Genomic DNA, 22,532 nt, shown 5'->3' with positions numbered 1-22,532 from the left:
GACAGGAAACAAACGAGGGCCTCCATCTGCCCTACCTTACTGTCTGGAGAGAATTTCTAGGCCACAGTGCAGGGAAGGGAAACCCAGGGTGGAGCCCAGAGGTCTCCTCAGTTGAAGAGATGAGGTGGTAGTCTGTGGAGGCCGTGGAGGTTGGGGTTCACAGAATAGAGTACTAGAAAGGCAAGAGCTGTACAGAAAGAGAACTTGAGATCCACAGCCAGAGGCTCTCCAACCAAACTGCCAAGCCTTCAACTAAGTCCTCATCAGCATATGTGTGTAAGGAAGCTACCTGAGACCAGGGAAAGTTCTACCTGAAAGAAATGAAAGAGACCATATCCAGGCCTCACATGGGTCCAGAAATAATTCCTGTTCCCAACCATAGTAGAAAACCTCTTATGTCACAGTAATTGGATAGAGTACTCAGAAAAGCTCTACCTCACTACCTCACTTCTCCTTACCTCAGGAGAAAAATTAACCCTCATCTAAATGCTATAATGGTCTTGCCTTAAAAAGCTTTAAAAACAAAACAAAAACAAACAAACAAAAAAACCCCAACAAAAACAAAAAGGACCAATTCACTGCTAAGGAACCTAAATGGGGATCCCTGGGTGGCTCAGCGGTTTAGCGCTGGCCTTCAGCCCAGGGTGTGACCCTGGAGTTCCCGGATCGAGTCCCACATCGGGCTCCCTGCATGGAGCCTGCTTCTGCCTCTGCCTGTGTCTCTGCCTCTCTCTCTTTCTGTGTCCCTCATGAATAAATAAATAAAATCTTAAAAAAAAAAAAAAAGGAACCTAACTATGCCTCAGACCAAAGTTCAAGATATTTATAGGACTATAAAAATACCTAGCACTCGAGAAGATAAAATCCACAATGTCCAACATTCAATAAAAAAAACCAGGCACCCAAAGAAGCAAGAAAACAGGAACCATGATGAAGAGAAAAATCAATCAAACTGACCCAGAAATAACACAGATAATAGAACTAATAGACAAGGACATGAAGACAGCTGTAATTATACTCCACAGGTTCAAGAAATTAGAGAGTAGATTGAGCATGCTAAATAAAGGCCCAGAAGATAGGAAACAGACTCAAACTGGACTTCTAGAGATGGGAATTACAGTGTCTGGGATGAAAATTACCCTGGACAGCATTAACAGGAGAGGAGGCACTGCAGAAGAGGACGTTAATAGACTTGAAGCCATACCCATGGAAACTATTCACGTGAGACATAGCAAAAAAGACAGGAAAAAATGAACAGAGCATCACCGGGCTACAGAGATTCAAGTAACCTAATATATATGTAATAGGAGTCTCTGGAAGATGGGGGGTGGGAACAGAAAAAAAATGGAAAGGAATAAGAGCCTCAAATTTCCCAGATTTAATGAAAAGTATAAACCCAGGGAGCCAAAAAACTTACAAATCCCAAGCTTAAGGAGCATAATGAAAACTACACTGAAGCACATCACATTCAAAATGTTTAAAACCAGTGATAATAATCTTAAAAGCATCCAGGAGAAACAAAAACATCATACACAGAAAAACAAAGAATCATAGCAGACTTCTCCTTGGTCACAGTGCAAGCCAGTGGATTGGTATCTCTAAAGAACTAGGGGGAAATTGTAAAGACAGAATTCTATGGCCAGTGAAAATAGTTGTTAAATGCAGGCTTTAGAAAAGAAAAGCTCTGTTCTTCTGAACTTGTTCATTGCCCCTCAGTATTATACGGTGGGCATGACTTTTTGACAGCCACAAGAGAGGGACTACACCAGTGCAAAAGATCTGAAAGACAGCTGAAATTCCAACTTACCACGTAGAACCAACCATTCTGGTTCCTAACACAGCTCACGTGATCTTTTCCTAGCTATTATTCTCACAGCACTTATGGATGTTGCTGGTACTATAACTATTTGCCTCTTTGACTACCTCTCAGATAATGCTAGGAGTTCTTAGATGGCAAGCACTGTGCTCTGGGATCGCCTATCAGGCCTAGCACAAGGTCTTACATGCATTAAGAGCTCCACAAATATCTCCGTGGAAGTCTATTCACAAACCCCTGCTACCAACACTACTGACCTGTGTGTCATCTTCCTTCTAGCATAGTTACCAACATTTCCATAAATAATGGCTGAATAGGGATTCTTCCTATGGCCTTTCTGCCAGCCAGAACACTGTTAACACTAGCCCACACACATAATAGTGACCTCACTCCTCCTTCCCACTATAGTTACCATCAGCTCCATATGGCCCAAACTGGTCAAGATGGCCTGCCTGCATCAAAGTGTTTGGAGACACAGGCCAGGGGAAGACTGTACAGAAAAGAAGTTCACACATTTGAGTACGAAGAATAGTGATCTGCATACTGAGATTTAGGCAGGACTTCCAGAGGTGGAAGCAGACACAAACAATAACAAGGTGGCTGTGCAGGTACAACAAACATGAGGATACATGCAAGCCTTCTGAAAGATGTCAAAGGATAACACAAGTAACCTACTAATGTCACCACCAGTCAAGGGCTGAGTATACAGCAGATGCTATAAGTGCTTGTTAAAAATGATAGAAAAGTTGTGGTAGGAATAGAAGGAAAATAAAAATACAGAAAAGGAAAAGTGTATAGAAGAATAGTATTTGCTTGCATGCCCAAAGAAAAAAGGAGATGAGGCCACAGGATCACTTTCTCAAATATGCATGGTTTCCAATCATATATACAGCTGAACATAATCAACCAATAAGATATGGTTCAACTGTTCTAATCAAGGCAAAGTAAGATGAATAAGAGAAATATGAGCAGAGAACGAAGCTGTGTGGCTAGAAAGAACTGAAAGGCAAAATAATCCCTTTAAGGGGAGAAAACCCCAAACCGTCAGCACAATATTACCAATGAATAGGCCACAATATTAAAATACTGAACATATAAAAACATGTGGGAGGCAAAGAGTCCAGCCAACAGAAGGTAGAGTGAGTGTCTACATCACGCAGTGTTGCAAAAACGATGTTATGTATTAGAGGTATATGTGAAAACTGAAACGGAGAAGGTGGGGAGAGGTGACGCATGTTTCATTTCCAGAAAACAATGGCTGTGTTGCTCCAATGTACTATCCCTAAGAGGTAGATTATTTAGCACAAAGAGAACATGATCTGGCCACTTCCTATTGCTAAGCAGTGAGCCAAATGCACATTGCAGAAGCAGGCCAAAATTAAGGGAAACGGTGTATACATGCTGTTTATATGATGAACAAACAGTACAAAAGCCAGTATCCAGAGGGGCCACAGGGTAAATCGGTAATTCAGATTACTTCATCATCCCTATGGTAGGAAGCTCAGAAACCAAGCAGTTTAAGACTAGCTACGTAAAAAACAAACAAACAAGAAAACCTCAGCTTGATTCAATCAGAAGCAGATGAGCATGGAACTTGCCACTCCTAGAGACAGATTTATTAATTTCCTAGCACAGTTACTGGTACAAGAAAAGACAAGATAGATCAATGGAACAAAACAAAGTCCAAGACCAGGCAAGGTTTTTCTCAGCCTATGATGAAGCTGGCATTTCAAGTTAGTGGTCGAAGTATTGGGGAAACTAGCTATTTGGAAAAAATAAGCTGGATCCTTAAAACCTTTCTTACCCCCACGCCCAAATAAATTCCACATACAGCAAAGATTTAAATATAAAAAGTCAAATCTTGAAAATCCTTGGAAGCATGAGTGACTATTTATATAATCTTAGAATGAGAAATTACAAAAAATAATACAGAAACTGGAACCCATAATATAACGTAGGGATTACCTGGACTATATTAAAGAATTTTAATGGCAAAACACAAAATGGTGGGCAGCCCCGGTGGCACAGCGGTTTAGCACTGCCTTCAGCCCAGGGCGTGATCCTGGAGACCCGGGATTGAGTCCCATGTCAGGCTCTCTGCATGGGGCCTGCTTCTCCCTCTGCCTGTGTCTCTGCCCCACTCCCCTGTGTCTCTATGAATAAATAAATAATTTAAAAAAGATTCATTTATTAAAAAAAAAAAAAACACAAAATGGCAAGTTGAAAAAATTGGGAAAATTATTTGCAACAAGACAAAGGGTTTCTATCATAGCTGTCAAGTCAATAAGAAAAAGACAAAGACCTCCAAAGAAACTAGGAGGAAGACACAAACAAGCAATTCACAAAGGACAAGGAAGTGGCTAATAACATGGGAAAAGCTATTCAATTTCACTAGTAATCCAAAGAAAGTCACAGAAAAATAATGTAATGACACTTCCATCTTCCAGAAAAGCTGGACAGCACACATCCAGTGAGGAGGACAGGGAGACCAGCACCTGTGGGTGGGAGCATACCAACTGCTACCACTTTTCTGGAGATCTGCTCACTGATGTGAATTGGAACTGAAAATGTCCATACCATGCGACCCAGCAAACCCACCCTCGGGATCTATCACAGGGAGATTAGTACACGTCTTGACAAAGGATGATCGTACCTGGATGTTGCAGCTAACAACTACTGGGCACTCGCTATAGACCGCTGTGCGAAAGCATCTTAACACGGCTATAGACCGCTGTGCGAAAGCATCTTAACACGGCTATAGACCGCTGTGCGAAAGCATCTTAACACGTTATCATCTAATCCATATAACAAGGTCATAGATATCACTCTCTCAGTATATTCTAGGTGAAGGATTAAGCCTCGTTAAATATGCAATGATGCGCAATGAAACATACTGGGTGCTGCTGAAAATGTTTCAGGTATTCACTGACGCTGGAAGATACTCGCAGTGTGGTGCGTGTAAAGCAAGTTACAGAACAGTGTGTGAAAGCTTGTGTGGGTACTTCTGGTTAGAAGCTACCTGGAGGGAGGTCCTTCAAAAACTTAACAGCACTTGTCTCTATATGGTAGAATTTATGGTGACACTTTTTCTTTTTAGTTTTTCTGGATTGACTGAATTAATCTCCAAGCCACCTCCAACTAACAGGAATCATGTTTAAAAATAAAACTACAGGGCAGCCTGGGTGGCTCAGCAGTTTAGCGCCGCCTTCGGCCCAGGGTGTGATCCTGGAGACCCGGGATCGAGTCCCGCATCGGGCTCCCTGCATGGAGCCTGCTTCTCCCTCTGCCTGTGTCTCTGCCTCTCTCTGTGTGTCATGAATAAATAAATAAAATCTTAAAAAAAAAAAAAAGATTCTCACTCCCTCTCCCTGTCCCTCCCTAAAAAATAATAATAAAAATAAAAATAAAACTACAGATTTTTTATTTTGAAAAAAAAAAAAGGATATATAAAAGAGTGGTGAGTGGTATAAAAAGTATACACAGAGCATGTCAGTTTATTCTTCTGTTATACTGGCTAGCGGGATACAAGAGAAGGTTACAGGACAGGTCAGAGAGCCCCGCTCCTCCCAGCCACACTAACAGGGGTGGGTCTCAATTTAAAGTAGACTTCCTAATACCACATCCCAACATCATTCTTCACTGATAAACTCACAGTCTCTTGTTCATCACCTGTTGAACCATGACTTCTAACGTCCCAGATGGCACTGGCAGCCGTCTGCTGACCCCAGTAGGGAAGCTCTGGGCAGCAGGGAATCATTGGCTGGCATTTATAACCAAATTGGTTTTCAGGGATTCATTATGTTAGGAAGTAGGGGACAGCTTGTACTACCTTCTCTGAAACACATTCACCTTGACAGATGATGGTAAGATTTACCCATGCATTTACTGCCTACCATTTTAAAGTCTGAGGTCCACACATTTTAGAGACCATGAATTAACACAAATGTCCATTTCTGTGGTCCTGTGGCCAACTGCTAGCTCCATCTGGAAAATGAGAAAGGCCACAAAACACAACATCCTTCACGGGATAACTTTATCTTCACATCCAATTAAGCCAGAAGCCTAATTAAATTACTGTTGCTGTAGCTCAGAGAACTTAAAGTTGGTCCTGAGAGTCACTGTAGCTTGGAAAGAAAATGTGGTAATGAGAAACTTCTGCCTGTCTTAGTTACACACCTGACGGAAAGTAAAACACTGAGAGAACCAACATTGGCACAACCAAACGTGGGTCAGTTTCACAGGGTTGGCCCCAACTGAGAATCCACTTGCAGATGACCAGACCATCCTGCCATCAGGAATGGCTTCTCTGGCTGGTAAACGAGGGAATGAATCCCTTGACGGCATCCTTCGCACAAATTCCTTCTTTTGACAAGTACCTCTGTCTGTCTACCACGTGCCATGCCCTATTTGGAGCACTGGGGAAACAGCAGTGAGAGTACATGTTCCATGCTCATGGAGCATTTATACCCCAAAACACACTTCCTGCAGAAGTCTAAAAATGAAGGCTAACCATGCTAGACCTTTAATCTAGAGACGACAGCCTGTCACAGTGAAAATACAACTATGAAAGTAGGTATGAAAGCCCAGACCAGTAACTTGCTGGTTGGAAAAACAGGCTCAAATTATTTTCTCTCTTGGGAATCCACTTCCTCAGAAGTAAAACTGAATTATGCCCCTTCACTCACTGGAATAATAGGAATCAAATGAAATAACATACAAAGGCAAGGCCCTGGTGATCTCATAAAAGCTGGAAATTTAAGATTCAGGCTTCTTAACACCAACTAGGGAACAGAGGGACAGACGGGACACAGGGCTGTGCAGAAGAGGTCTGCGAATCAACCTAGGTGACGCTTTTGCAGGCAGGAAGAACATCTTAACAGAATTCAGTTCCATTAAATAAGGCTCTGCTAGGATCATAAAACATGAGCTAAAAATAAGATCACAAATGTTCCAGTTCTCATGGAGACTATTCTTAGAAATGAAAACACTAAACACAAAATATTACACAAGTTTTCATACCTACTCAATTATTCAGTTTTCTGCAAGGCAAGATGATACAGAGGAGAGCCCTGGGCTAATATTCAATCTGAATTTTATTTCCAGCTCTGCTGTGTGAACTTGAGCAGTGCAATCTAACTTCACAGCCAAGGTGAGGGGGCTGGAATGCCAACATTTCTACTCCTTATGAACTTTAAAATTCTGACTCATCAATAATTTAACCACTCCGTTTGCTTTTCCAGTGCTCTTTGTTTAAAACAAACAAAAAACCAACTAAGCCTGCCGGCTCTGCAATACGTCAGTGTTGAAAGGAGAGGGCAACAGCAACCTACTTTAGGTAGAAACCCCAATGACCCACACACTCACTGGAAGGAAGCAAGGGAGGCCTCTGGGGCCAGGATCCATGCAGCAGAAATTTTTTTTTAAATTAATTTTTATTGGTGTTCTATTTACCAACATACAGAAAAACACCCAGTGCTCATCCCGTCAAGTGTCCACCTCAGTGCCCGTCACCCATTCCCCTCCAACACCCGCCCTCCTCCCCTTCCACCACCCCTAGTTCGTTTCCCCGAGTTAGGAGTCTTTATGTTCTGTCTCCCTTCCTGATATTTCCCAACATTTCTTTTCCCTTCCTTTATATTCCCTTTCACTATTATTTATATTCCCCAAATGAATGAGAACATACACTGTTTGTCCTTCTCCAATTGACTTATTTCACTCAGCATGATACCCTCCAGTTCCATCCACGTTGAAGCAAATGGTGGGTATTTGTCGTTTCTAATTACTGAGTAATATTCCATTGTATACATAAACCACATCTTCTTTATCCATTCATCTTTCGATGGACACCGAGGCTCCTTCCACAGTTTGGCTATTGTGGCCATTGCATGCAGCAGAAATTTATGCATCTGACCTCTAAGATAAACCTACAGACCATCACTCTGATCAATTTGCTAAACTTGTCAGAACTGCCTAAAATTAGTGACCCATTTTCTTAGCTTACAGAGGCAGCAAATAAAATCTGGGGGATAGTACGTCTCAAGACAGGGTCAGCAGCAAGAAGGAGATGGATATTCCAAGGGAACTGTCATTTCTGCAGAACAAAAAAGTAAGCTCCCACAAGCAAACAGGCCCCACACATCTCAACAGCCTTGAGGGCATGAATGCCACGCCAGATTAAAATAATTTAATCTCTTCTTAAATGATCCAGCGTCATACTGTTGACTAAGAAGGCAGAGAAATATTTTAGAAAGATTCTCATTAAATAACCACAAAAAAACCTTTGGAACTTAAAAGGGTGGGCTTAGTTTTTGCAAAGTTCACTTTTGTGGGATAACTCAGTTCTCCTTATGCCCAATAAAAGCTGGATTTGCAAATCTTAGTCCCACTTCAAAGAAAAAGTGATAAGGGATAGGCCCTAGTTGGCAGCCACTGACCCACTGGGGTTGGGGACCAAGCCCTCACTGCCTCTGCAGCAACCGCACCCGCCTTCCTCCAGACCCTTGGGCACACCGAGCTCTTTCTAGCCCCAGGCCTTCGAACCTGCGGTTCTCTCTGCTCAAGGTACTCCTACTGATCAAATTCTATTCATCTTCAAGTCTCAGTTCGAATAATTTCTCAGTGAGTCCTTAATGTCCCCAGACTACAAGGACCTCTGTCAATTATTCTCCTGCTGGTACTTTTCTTCTTCCGGGCATATTTATGACTACGTATTTGTTTAATGTTCATGTTTTCTGTTGGCTCTTGTCGGCCGTGTGCCACCATCAGTTTCCAGGACTGAGGATCCAGTACAATGTCCAACATCTGGAAGGTATGCAATCTGCAACGGCTGAGGTAAAGAATACCAATAATGGTAGTGAACTCTTACTGAGCACCTATGACAGGTGACGTACCCCTACCCTTCTAGAGATGAAGCAGCAGCCTCAGAGCGGTCGAGTACTTTGTGCAGAATTACACAGCTGGTAGGTGGCAGTGCAATGATTCAAACTCCTATCTGCCTGCTTCCAGACTACAGGTGTAATGACTACTCTTTCCTCTAGCACTGTGTGAGGCAAAAGTGGTGCAGGAATAGCACAAGCCTGGCCCCCACCTTTAAGAAAATTATAATCCGGGGCAAAAAAGTTTCATAAACCAAAGTGAACATGAGACAGAATAATACAGTTAAATGCTAGATTACGCAGCACTGTTAAATGTTGTAGGAAAAAAGAAAGCCACTAGAGCTAGAAGGGCATTGAGACAGGAGGAAAACCATGTGAACAAAGATGGAGAAGTACATAGCACATGACCAGCTCAATGGACTGGTGGACAGATCACACTAACTGAACAGAGGGTTAACACAGGCCAGGAAATGGTCAAATGTTAGACTGAAGAGACATGCACCTAAGAAAAGATAATTCCATTAACATTCTGGTCTGCTATGCTTCCAAGCAAAGTTCCTGAGCAGCACCTATCACATCTTGTTACTATTTCTCAAAGCTTCACAGAGGTTAGTACCGTGCAAATCTAACAGTGGTGCCTGTTAACAAATGAGGGTGAAGCCGGCAACGTGCCATTTCAGAGCTGTTAAGTTAAAACCATAGTCACTAACTCCAGTAAACTACAGCTTAATGAAACAGAAGTAGTTATCAAATGATAAGTAGTCTTATTTTTTTACCATCGTAAATTCTTTAAAGCTATGAGTAAACAACTATATATACTGGAAACTACTAGAACTAAATGACCAGGGGGATCTGATGATGGTAGGATTATTATTTCTCCTGAATCTCCCATAGCTTCAGGAAAAGACACTTACTTGAGTTAATCTCTCTCTTACTTTATATACCCTTGTTCGTAAAATCCCAAGTCCAAGGACATAAGTAGTACATATTTCTTAAGCCAGATTTGGTTTCTATGAGTATCCATGATGATTTTCTAGGAATATTACAGCAATGAAAAAAAATTCAAGTGCATACACAAATACTTGGGCATCTAACTGGTAATGCATCAGAATCTTTGTGGAAAGAATTATTCTAAGATAAAGGATGGATACATATTAAACCCCACATCTCATTTAATCTTCACAATGACCCTAAGACATAGATATTAGGATATCCATTTTATAGATGAAAAGACCAAGGCTCACTGAGATTAATGTGTCCATGCTCACCACTGAAGTTTGACTCCAGCCAGGTTGATCTAAGATCATGTTCCCTCCTATCCACTGCTTCAAAGAACTGCCAATCATATTAACAAGTTAAAATTTTGATGTAATCATGAAGGTTAAAAAAAGAACACATACTTCTCACATTTCTGCCAATCTTGACTCAGCCTCCTTCTTGCCACCCCCACCCAAGCCTGTCACCCAACTCTGCCAAGTGATAAAACCACCTCATCTCATGTATCTCCTCTTATGCATGTGTTCCTCTGGGGTTGGTATTTATCAGGATCATCTGGCTGACAATTGGGCCTTATGGAATCAGCAGCCAGATCAACAGGCTTATTAAGAAATGACATAAATCACACATATGTCGTACTTTAAGGTTTTCAAGACATTTTCTCTTCAAAGCCTCTGATGATGCTACATTTTATATGAAGGGAAACTAAGGCTTAAAAAGGCTAACTGAGGGATCCCTGGGTGGCGCAGCGGTTTGGCGCCTGCCTTTGGCCCAGGGCGCGATCCTGGAGACCCAGGATCGAATCCCACATCAGGCTCCCGGTGCATGGAGCCTGCTTCTCCCTCTGCCTGTGTCTCTGCCTCTCTCTCTCTCTCTCTCTCTCTGTGACTATCATAAATAAATAAAAAAAAATTTAAAAAAAAAAAAAAAGGCTAACTGAGGGCAGCCCCTGTGGCCTGCAGCCTGGGGTGTGATCCTGGAGACCCGGGATCGAGTCCCACGTCAGGCTTCCTGTATGGAGCCTGCTTCTCCTTCTGCCTGTGTCTCTGCCTCTCTCTGTCTCTATGAATAAATAAAATCTTAAAAAAAAAAAAAAAGGCTAACTGAGCGCTGCTGAGGGTTCAATGACCTTAAGGAGCAGAGAATTCACAATTCTATGACTTATAGCTGGGGTCTATAACCTTGCCTTATCCCTAAAGCAAATGCATTAATTCAAAACATCTCTATGAGGGGCAACCTGGGTGGTTCAGTAGGTTCCATGTCTGCCTTTGGCTCGGGTCATGACCCAGGGAATCCTGGGATTGAGCCCTGAGTCAAGCTCCCTGCTCAGCGGGGAGTTGGCTTGTCCTTCTCCCTCTGCCCCTCCCCCTGCTTGTGTGCTCTCTCCCTCTCAAATAATAAAATTAAACATGTCTATGAAGCACTTCCAAATGTAGCACCATGTTGGGACATCTGTGTTCTACTCTCAGCTCTTGGCCCACATACAAATCATTTAGCCTCATCAGTAAAAGTAAGAGATCTGGGCAGCTAATCAGCCTAACAATCTATGATTCACACTGTTAAGCACATTATCAGCAAGAACTCAACCTCATCCTTTCCCACAAATATTAAGAGCAATCTGTTCACTGGCTTCACCATCTCAGAGCTCTTGGGTTTCTCACGCCTTGGCTCTCATTCTCCCCTGATGAGGTCCAGGAGTCCCAAGAGTGTTTCTTAGGACCCTTAGCACTTCAAGTATAAAAGGTGGTCTTCCCTGCCCTCTACTCTTCAAAACCACAGCAATGGCCAACTTCTGAACGCTCAACTCTTCCTGGTTCCCCATTCCCACCTCTGCTTTCTCCAGCTCTAGCTTCATGTCCAGCACTACCTGTTAAGAGATGTTCCCTAGGAAGTCCCAATGTACAACTCCCTGCCCAGACCTCCCCTCTCCTTCCTCCTCCCACCCTGCCCAAGACCTACCTTTCTTGACTTCTCTATATGTTTTTCTGGAAACCTTAGATATACTACTCATCAGCTCCTTCTGCTCCACAGAAACTTTCCATTAACCATTCTCTGAGGACATCCTAGATTTCCCTACCATCATGCCTTTACAGATCTCAAGAATTACTTCCATACTTTTGATTCTCTCTTCATCCAAGAGGTCTTCCAGACCACTGCATTATAGTGGGCTTGCCTTTTTAAAAAATTCTTCCAAATTTCCATCAAGCCGTCTCTGAACACCTAATCCTTAAAGCAGCACCGATGAGAATATCTTGAACATTTACCTTGGATGTCAAAAGGCCTGGACTCCATTATATGTAGTTTACTAAGTGCTTAAGTGAATTACATGAACATAATACATTTAACAAAACATTTTGTAAAAATTTTATTTCACTCTCCAAATAATCCTAAAGTTGCTTCTCTAGTTTAAAAAACTATAAAGATCAGAGAAGTGATTGTCCATGATCACACAGCTATAAAGCAGCAGAGCCAGGACTCAAATCTGGGTATTGAGATCTCTCTTTTGAATTTTGTATACAACATTTGCATCCCTTTGACAAACAGTAGGTACCAGATAGACATTTTTTTTTAAGATTTTATTTATTTATTCATGAGAGACACACACACACAGAGAAGCAGAAACACAGGCAGAGGGAGAAGCAGGCTCCATGCAGGGAGCCCAATGTGGGACTTGATCCCAAGTCCCTAGGATCACACCCTGGACTGAAGGCGGCATTAAACCGCTGAGCCACCGGGGCTGCCCCCAGATACGACATTTGATTTGAACTATCTTGTCTAGGAAGTACAAACTCAATCAAAATTTTCCTCCCCAGTTAAATTCTCTTAGTCCTTCAGAGTGATCTTACTGTTGAACCAGACTTGCAAACTGGCTTAAGTACAATATCAGAACTTAGTTTCTTAGAACACACAAGAAGAAAAGAACAAAACTCTTAACAAAAGCAAATACGAGAGAGATAGTATTCAAGCTCTAGAAGGATAAAAAAAACCCACACATTTTCTTCTGACAAAAAAAAAAAATCAAGCCAATTAATCACTCATGATTTTAGCTAGCACAGGGCTGAGTATATTAATGGTAAGCTGATCATGTATTTTCAAACACACAAGCAGCCAAGACCGAAAAAAAAAAAAAAAGAAAAAGAAAAAGGCCCCAGTTTTGGCATAGTATTGTAGGGAAGAAGAAAAAAAACAAAATTTACTGTTACATGTTTACTGGGTTTGCTTTTGGACTATCCAAGCTAGTAGCTTTGCTTAGCATTAGATTTTTCAGGCAACAGAGAATGATAAAGTATTATCCAAAAAACAAAGGAGTCAAGTGTCTTTCATAATTATATGAAAAAACCCAATCCTGCTATCTTGAAGAACACTCGTATTTCAGTGAAGCAAGCTCTGGAGGTGGTAACAAATTACCCCCAGATGTGAAATCCCAGGCTATGTTCAAGTTCACCTGGGAAGCAGAACAGCCTTAATTTGCTTCTAAATTTGGAAACAACCAATAAACATTTGTGATCACAACCTCTGGCCTCCCCCTCTCCATATGAATCAGAATTGTTTTAGACATTTTAAATCTAATCCAAAATTTCTCATGTTGTAGATGGGGAACTGAGAGCTAGATTCCAAAACGCAAAACAGAAAATAAACTGCATTCACAGAAAACGTCCTCAGCAAAACACCACAGGCTCTGAATGGAAGATTCTGTTTTCACTGTGGTTTCCTGAGACTAGGGTTCAGGGTAGAGCAGGGAAAAGAGCCTCAATCTTTGAAAAAAAACAAAAACAAAAACAAACAAAAAACAGAAAAACCCTCCACGTGTCTGGCTTTCACCTAACAACCTCTATAGGGTTGAAGGGTCTGTTAGGAAGATTCATTCAACCCAGCTAGCTCAGAGCCACATATTACTTAACCCGACTTTAATTAGAAATTGACCAGCACGTTCCTCAAGTGCCATTACTCCTCAAACCCACCTACACACAGATCCCTGAGGCTACCTAGACAATGGGAAGAACAGATCTCCCCCAAATTTTTAAAATAGTAAAAGATGCAAAAGAAACACTATTACAAAGAGATAGGAAGGTAACTGAAAATTTTTGGAAACTTACAAATGCACTATCAATTTGATAATATTTTTAGAGCTACTATCACAACGCCTTTTGCTAGAAAAGCTATATATTTATATATTTAAATATTTATTTATTTTGGAGAAAGAGTCCATGAGTGTAGGAGAGAAGGAGAGAGGAAGAAGCAAGCTCTTTCCTTGTGGGGATCCCCATGCAGTACTCCATCCCAGGACTCCAGATCATGACCTGAGCTGATGGCAGGTGCTTAACCATCTGAACCACCCAGGTGCCCTGAAAAGCTGTATTTTTAATTACATGTCAAATCTGATAGTTTTGCCTACTGCAATATTAGCTTCTAATCATATAAAACATCTGAGCATCATTTCTCCAGTCTTGAAACATATTTCATTTTCTGTAAAGACAGAATTTGAAGGGCACCTGGGCGGCAAAGTTGGTTAAGCATGCAACTCTTGGTTTTGACTCAGATCATGATCTTAGAGTCATGAGATTGAGCCTCGAGTTGGGCTCCTGCACTCAGCATGGAATCTGCTCGGGATTCTCTCCTCCTCTCTCTCTGCGCCTCCTACTCATGTGCGCTCTCTCTCTCTCTCTCTCAAATCTTTAAAAAAGAAAAAACAACTTGAGGGATGGGGTGGACAGAAAGGGAGAGAGGTGAGCAGACGTCACTCCTGCTCTGAAAGTTACCACTCAGTGTTAAGCATTGCCCTTCTTGTGAGGATCACACAAGGATAACAGGCCAACTAGGACAAAGTTGGGGAGCAGAGTCTCTGCAGACACCCACTGAGAATCCAATGCTTGTTGGCAAGAGCTGATTGGAAATCAGCAGAGTGCAGAAGAAGCTGCTAATAGCCTCTGTGAACCTGACATGAGAGATCAGATCAAAACAGCAGGATGGAGAGCCTATTATTATTATCATTACAGAAAGAACATAACCATTAGAAATTGACCAGAACATAAGCCTTCTTCCAATTATTTCCACAAACAGGAGATTCAGATTTCTAATTAAAAATCACTACACACAGAGCCAAATATTTGAGTCAGCAGAGAACTTACCTAATTGTTACACTGCATTCCCTCGGAGCCATTTGTCCTGCCTGGACAGCTTTCTCCCCTCAGCTCAACCAAACCACAGATGAAGATTAACCTTTCCCCATATAAATATACTTCATCAAATCTGCTGATACTCGGAACTGAAATCCCCAATGCAGAAGTCATTTTAATGTCCTTTAGGGGTTAAAGGTCTGATTAGTACACTGCATGGGTGTAGAATCCTCCCGAGGATTTTGCTCCTTCTGCTCAACCAGGACCAAGAAGGAAACAGAATTCCTCTTCTTTGACTTTGGTGTAAAACAAATGGGTGGAACAGAATCGAGCTATTAACTCAAGGGTGAGCGGGGGAGTGCTGGGGATGACAGTACCGTGGGGAGAGGCTGGATGTGGGAATAAATAATGCAGTTAGAAAGTTCCAGGGCAGTTAAAGGCACTGACCCCTTCAGATTTCCGGGTGTGACAAAGATCCACAACTGGCTAGGAGCGGCAGCTCCCTGAACCTCCAACAGGCACATTCAGTCCTGTCAGCCTGGACTCAGCCTTGCCAGCACCAGCAAACAAACACGCACATTCTTCTCAGAGCCCACATGCCATACAACACAGTCTCTCTACAGGGCCTGTTTATTTAAGAAACCAGATGCTTTGATGTTGGGGTAGAAGTTGGGAAGTTCTGTGTGAAGGAGTAGTTAATGACAGGAGCAGAGGGAGGACAGAGACTGAGCAGTTGCTGGCTTTTAATCGTAAGTTTTGAAAGTTTTAAGGAAATTATCAAACGGTCAGAACCGAGGAATGAAAAGTACGGAAATTATGTCAGCAACCACTGCAACTCTGGCCAAAGCATTTCATCTGTTTCTTTAAGACAGTTTTCATGCCTAACCTCAAAAGGGTACTTATAGGAGGAATGTTTTGAAGCAATCCAACTTAGCAACTAACATTAGTAAAATCTTCTGTGCTTGCTCAATTTCTCTCATGTGCAAAGGCTATACATGTCACAAACACTCCGAGTGCTTAAAGGAAAGAATCAATTAAAAGTGTGGCATGAAAACAGTTTTGTGTTAAAGGCAAAAAAGGAGGTTATTTCTTGAGTCTAGAAGAAGGGCATTTATAAATACACATACATATCTGCCAAATTTCATGAGGGAAGGAGCCTAAGTTATAGGTCATTAAGGCACAGGTCTCTTAAAACCAGAAGAATATAAAAGAGTGCTTTAGTTTTACCTTGCTTTGTAAAGAAGATTAAATGCCAATATATTCTCACAGGCCAAACAAGCAACAGTCTAGGAGATCTGCTAAAATTTCTGAGGCTTTTCACTGTCCAGTCTGAATTATCTTTTCTTTGTATCTCAGCACCCCCAGCATCCGGCACATCTTGGACATTTGGAGGCCATTCTCATACACTGACTATACGAATTAACATGGCTTAACATGAACAGCAAGTTTTAACAAATAAGAAGAGAACCAAGAACTGATTTTCTTGGGAACTGAATCCTGCCATCTTATGAAAGGCTACTCTAAGAAATCTATAATATCCCTGATAAAAAGTTGTTCTATCACGCTGATACTTTTATTTCACACTGCTTATGAAAGGTCCCAAAATACTTGATCTCTTCAGTACGGTTCAGGATGATTTATCAGGACTTCTAAAAATGAAGAACTGAAAAGCAGAACAGCCTACTACGTAATTCCTGGTTAAGGAGATGGACCTCTAAGAACTGCTTTACTCAACTATGTGTAAGGTGAAGATTATTCACAATGGCTTCACTTTCACCATGTATACATGTTATAAACAGGATGGGATTTCTGAAGAAGAGACCATGGCTGGTTAACAAGTGCAAAAAGAGCTATTTAAAATTAGGTCACTGATGGGGATCCCTGGGTGGCGCAGCGGTTTAGCGCCTGCCTTTGGCCCAGGGCGCGATCCTGGAGACCCAGGATCGAGTCCCACATCGGGCTCCCGGTTCATGGAGCCTGCTTCTCCCTCTGCCTGTGTCTCTGCCTCTCTCTGTGTGTGACTATCATAAAAATAAATAAAAATTTAAAAAAATTAGGTCGCTGAAAGAAAACGGGGGGGGGGGGAAGCCACACACAAAGAATATGTTGGAAACAGTAGCTAAATAAAATGACAGAAATAGAGGGAAGTTTCTTTTCATATGGACCTAAAAGAACAAGTTCCAGTTTTTTCAACCTCTAGCTTCAGAAATCAATAGTTTACAAAAGACATATCAAGTCAAACCAATCAGGGAATAATTCGGGAGTAGCAGCAGGTCCTAGGGTAGGGCAAGCAGCAAGAGAAGAATCTAAAATGTGGGGTAAGAATTCTGTGTCCAGCTGACTCCCGGAAGGAAGTGATCCTGTTGTAAGTTCACCATCAGCGCTGTAAAGCCTTTCTCAACTCCTCACTGTGAGATGGAATCTGCACCATTATCTCTCCGGTACTCATTCCACCCTATCTGTACCCAACTGGTCCCCACCCATCAGCACTACTTTGGCTGTTGATGCAGCTGTTGGCTGTATGGCCTTAAGTGGGGGCTCTCCCTGACTGGCGGGGCTCTGACTGCAGCTGCCCTGGGACCTCACATCTGAGAACTCTGCACAGGTAACTAGTCCAGGCAGAGGGAGAAGGGCAGTTCAAGGAGAGACTGAGATTGGGCAGGCAGGGGATGTGGTTATACCGGGCCAAGTGCAGTTAAGCGCTCGTCTCTATTCCTCTGTGCAACTCTTCCTGAAAGAGGAAGGGATATAACAGAGAATATATCAAATTGAGAATACACTGTGCAAATATGGGTGGCAACAATTAAAGCTCTAGTTCTTGAGAAACATGAGGAAGATGCCCCGTGTTGCACCAGAGCAAGGAGCCAAGACCTTCTTAACAATGGGCTTTGTCAAGCCCGTAAGTGTGCAAAGGTCCAGGGGCCTGTCCCCTGGGACAGAGCTACCACAATTTTTGAAGTTTCCAAGGAGAACCTAGCGCACAGGAGACCATCCGCAATGTGGGTCCTGAGTGCTGGGAGTCTTGTTACAGCAGGATGAAGACAACCCGGTCCGAGGCCAAGGCCAGGCTAGAAGGTCAAACTGAAGGCGGAGGAGAGAGCGCGTGGGTGGCCGTGAGCCCCCTGCAAGCCGGCGCCTCCACGTCCACGTCCGGACACGCAGCGACCCGAGCCCCGCCGCGCCCCGGGGAGGGCCGCCGGCGAGGTCGCACCTTCGCCTCGCGCAGCCCAACCGCTCCGGGCGCTTGGGGAGTCCTTCCTCCAGCCTCCCCGCGGGTCCTGGCCACGGGGGCCTCATTACTGACACGGCGCAAAGCAACGACGCTCGACAGATTGTGACAACTTAAAGAAGAAAAAAAAAAAGAATGCCGTGGAAGTCTAGGCTGCCTCCGCTGTGACGACACAGCCGCGCGGGCCGGACTCGCCGCCGCAGCCGGGGCCCGGCGGGGGGGGGGGCGGGGGGGGCGGGGGGCCGGCCTGCGCCCCCGGGCCCCGTGGACACGCCAGGCGCGCGGAGGGGCGGGGGGGCCGGGCGCCGGGGGGGCCGGGCGCCGGGGGGGCCGGGGGGGCCGGGGGGGCCGGGGGGGCCGGGGGGGCCGGGGGGCCCGGCGGCCGCTCACCTGGTGCGTGTTGTTGGCCAGCTTGGCCACGACGTCCCGGACGCGGCCGCAGTCCTGGTCGTCCTGGAGCGCGCTGCGGCGCCAGCGGCCGGCGCGGGGACCGGGGCCCCCGGGCGCGGCGGCGCGCAGCCCCCAGCTCACCCCGACGGGCCCGGGCCAGCGCGACAGCGGCGCGGCGGGCGGCGGCGGCGCGTCCAGCCGGTCCTGGCCGAGGCTGGCGGGCGGCAGCAGCTGGACGAGGAGGAGGAGGGGGAGGCCGAGGCCGTGCGCGGCTGCCCGGGGCCGCTCCATCGCCGCCGAATGCCGACGCCGCCGCCACCTGCCGCCCGCGCCCGCGCCCGCGCCCGCCCCCGCCCCCGCCGCCGGCGCCGCGCCACACCCCCGAGCCGGCCCGGCGCTCCGCGGACGCGCGGCCCGGCCCCTCCGCCCCATAGGCGGGCCGCCTGTCCTTCTTCGGCGGCCGCTCCTCATTGGCTCGCGTCGCCTCCGGCTGCGGGGTCCTGCGTTCCGAGGCCGGGACGCGGGGCCGATTGGCTGGAGCGGCCGAGGCGGCTGAGGTCATCCCGCTCGCCCCGCGGCCTCGCCCCGCCCCGCCGCGGACCCCGGCTGCCCGCCGCGGCGCCCTGGGGTCGGGCCCGGCGAGCCTCCCCGGCCCCCGCCCCTGGGCTGCGGCGGCGCCGGGAAAGCCTCCCGAGGGAATCCCTCAGCTCGCTCTGCCGGAAAGGGGGCTTCGTCACGAACCGGTGCTTCGGGTTCTCGAGCCCGGCGCAGGGAGCGCCCATTGTGTGATGGAGCCGCCGCCTCGCTGCCGGACGGGGCAACGCGAGCTGTGTGGGCGGGTCCTGCAGAGGCAGATGGACACCGGGACCTCCGGGACTCCTGCAAGCCCCGGGAGCCCCCCACCACTTAGGGTCTCGCTCACCTTCCTCTTCTGCAGGGAGTTAGGCCAGAGGCAGAATAGACTGGCTCATTGGTTTCCCCGGACTTAACAAAGTAGCTTAGAAATCAGGGCTGGGTAAAAGGGGCCAGAGAATTCCCCAGTGCCCGCTTCAGACACGATCATTTCAGGGGTGCATGCTGCCTTTACCGATGTGCCTTAACCCCCGCAGGCAGTGCATTGCACAAGTTTGGTTTCCGTATGTGATGCCCACCAAATAAGGGCTCTGCCTCTAATCAATAAAACAAAACCCCCATGCTGTTCCCTTTATCGCAGAAAACCGCAGACTTAACTTTTAGAACATGCAGCGCAGGTAAAACCAGTTTTGAATCTTGACTTTATGGACTCCAACCCTTCGGAATGCTAAATGCTGTTCAGTAGAAAAGGTAGTAAATAGAAAGAGACAAAATATGCAAAACGTTACACCCAAATAAGACCACTAAAAGATACTTTTAGCTATAAACTGGAGGTAAACCCAAATGAGAATATATTATTCACTGTAGAGCAAAATGGTGCAATGCACCCACCCGATGTTTACATTAAATTCCTACTCACAGTGATTTGCAAACAAAAAGATTTACAAATTTACATTTTTCCCCCCAGAACAACCACAGTAAGACTGAGGAGTGAAAAATACTTTTGAATGGCATCTGAGCAGAGTGGTGAAATCACTAGTCTTCCAAGTTCTCAGCTGATGAAATGACAAAGCTTGAAAACTGGTGTACAATTTGTACCTTTCCATTAATTACCATGTGTCAGATTATTTTTTTAAATACAGATTATTTTTTTGATCTATGCCAACTATGGAGTAGATCACAAGACAGTCAGTTCCAGTAGCATGTGATTAGCTAGGGGAAGAAGAGGGGCTACAGAGGAATATTTCTTTGTTTGGGTGACACAAAGATGAATGGTCTATTGTCTGTCTTGAAAAGAAAAAAAGCCAACTCAACAGTGCCATCTCCTGGAGAAATTACCAAATGCACTTCTTTACAAGTATTGCAGTTCTCTGTACCTTCACTTCTGAATATATTGCTTTTAGTTACCAACCATATGCTTACAGAATGTATATTGCCTTCTTAAAACTGGACCAGTTGCTAGGAACATGGTACTTTGCATATGGCACTGAGAAAATGTTTTGAGTGAATAAACTTTTTGAATTTTACTTTCATCTGACAAAGGCACTATATACAAAAGTTGCACTGTCAAGACCTCCCTTGTGAAATACTGCAGGTAAGATCTTACCTCACTTGCAGGACTAAAATATATCAATTACCTATTACTAAAAACTGTACTTTTCTCCAAGATACATTCTATAGCAGAAGTATCGATAGAAAGCAGTTATACATCACAAAATCATCACTTTTCCTAGTGAGACCATTTCTTCTCCCATTTAAATTGGACAATAGAAACGTTGTAGAAAGTTTTAAAATTCTACAGAAAACCAAACTTCTCTCTCAAGAATGCTGGAATTCTATTCTTTCAAGAATTATCAAGTTTGAATTATAGAGAGTATGACATTTATTGTCTCACTAGTTGTATAGTCCAAACTACAAATAACACTGCCCAGGCAGCGAGAGGAATAACAGTGGAAGCTGAGGCTAAGGGAGATATGCCAAGATCTGCTTTTCCCCACATAATATCCATAATTCAGAGACACAACTCCCACCTCTCCCTAAAGGAACATGCTTTGTTCATGAACCTATAGTTAAAGGGAATGTACCGTCTAGTTCTCCCCACTAAGGGCTCCGTGGGAGCACAGACCATATCCAGTATTTTCATAACTCTATCCCCAATGCCTAATACATTGCTTGGCATATAGTGGATAGGTACTCGGTAAGTTTGTTAGATTTGAATAAATAGAAGTTGTGATAGGACTTTTCAGTGGCATTTCTACTATGATCTAATTAAAGTGAACATGAGAGAAATGAATCTCATGATTATCGTGTTGTATTTATTTTAAAAGTAATTGCTGTGCCCAATGTGGGGCTCAAACTCGGACCTGAGATCAAAAGTTGCATGCTCTATTGACCTGAGCCAGCCAGGCACCCCTATCATGTAATATTTAATAACAGGGTTAAAGTCACCAAAACAGTCTCCAGAACATTGGTGACAACTCTAGTTCCCTGTTTTCCTTATGTGTATATCTAGGGCAAAATTATTTTCTTCCAAATGTTTCCTGCCATTGCAATTTCCAAATGTATATAAACACAAGTTTTTTGTTGTTTTTTTTCCTAGAAACACAGTATGAAATTTAGTATGAATTCAACCTACTCAAATAACATCATTTATTTTGACATCATGGACTACAACTTCCTACAAATGTCAATGAAGATAACATGCAATCAATTCTGCATTATCCACATATGGATTAGCCATGTTGTATATAGTCCAGGTGTATTTCAAATCTCTATGACTGGGGGTGGGGGTGAATGGGTGACGGGCACTGAGGGGGGCACTTGACGGGATGAGCACTGGGTGTTATTCTGTATGTTGGTAAATTGAACACCAAGAAAAAATAAATTTATTAAAAAAAAAAAAAAAACAAATCTCTATGACCTTTCCCTATCACTCAATAGGGGTGTAGGCTCAAAGGACCTGGCATTGTAAAATCAAGAGTTGATATATGAAACCAGAAAATCTGAGTTCAAATCCCCAGTTTAATTTTCTGTGTCTATGGACACACAGCCTTAGATTCTTCATCTGTCAAAGTATGATAATGATATCTACTTCATATGGCCATTTGGGGGGCTCCAACAGATGATTCTTTAAATAATCTCAATGGGTCATAAGATGGCGGCTTCTATAGTTAACTTCAATAAAAGCGAAAATCTCCCTCCAAATTATCTATTAAGATAGAAAAACTGGGACAACAGTGTAGCTGGTTTAATTAACTCCAACCCTCAAAACATGTTTTTTATGGTCAATTTGTTAACATCTTCATATAAGAAAAGCAGCCAAAGTACCTATTTAATCAAGAGAAACTGCAGGACTGAAATGGGTTCACGTTGGTATTAATATCTCTAAACCATTGGGAGGAGCTGGACTAGTGTGAGTTCATTTGCCAACATTAAGGGATTCATGAGATAGTCAGACACGAGAACAATTTTAGAACAAACAGATACTCTGATAGGACAGGGATATTAACAAAAGACTGCATTAGAAGAGAACGGTC

At 44.0% G+C, this 22,532-nt stretch overlaps 1 protein-coding gene across 2 annotated transcripts in view; it reads right to left on the bottom strand.

Annotated features, from left to right (window-relative positions):
- The window catches only part of SORT1 (sortilin 1), a 65,624-nt gene extending 46,846 nt beyond the window's left edge, over positions 1-18,778 (bottom strand). For both annotated transcript variants that reach the window (XM_041747802.1, XM_041747804.1), the window contains exon 1: positions 18,424-18,778. In XM_041747802.1, the coding sequence (XP_041603736.1) occupies positions 18,424-18,714 (291 nt within the window). In that variant the 5' untranslated portion in view covers positions 18,715-18,778. The remainder of the gene's footprint in view (positions 1-18,423) is intronic.
- Positions 18,779-22,532: the final 3,754 nt, after the last annotated feature.

Source organism: Vulpes lagopus, chromosome 3, assembly GCF_018345385.1.
Source record: "Vulpes lagopus strain Blue_001 chromosome 3, ASM1834538v1, whole genome shotgun sequence".
NCBI classification, from domain to species: Eukaryota; Metazoa; Chordata; class Mammalia; order Carnivora; family Canidae; genus Vulpes; species Vulpes lagopus.
This window is presented reverse-complemented; position numbering and strand designations above follow the sequence as displayed.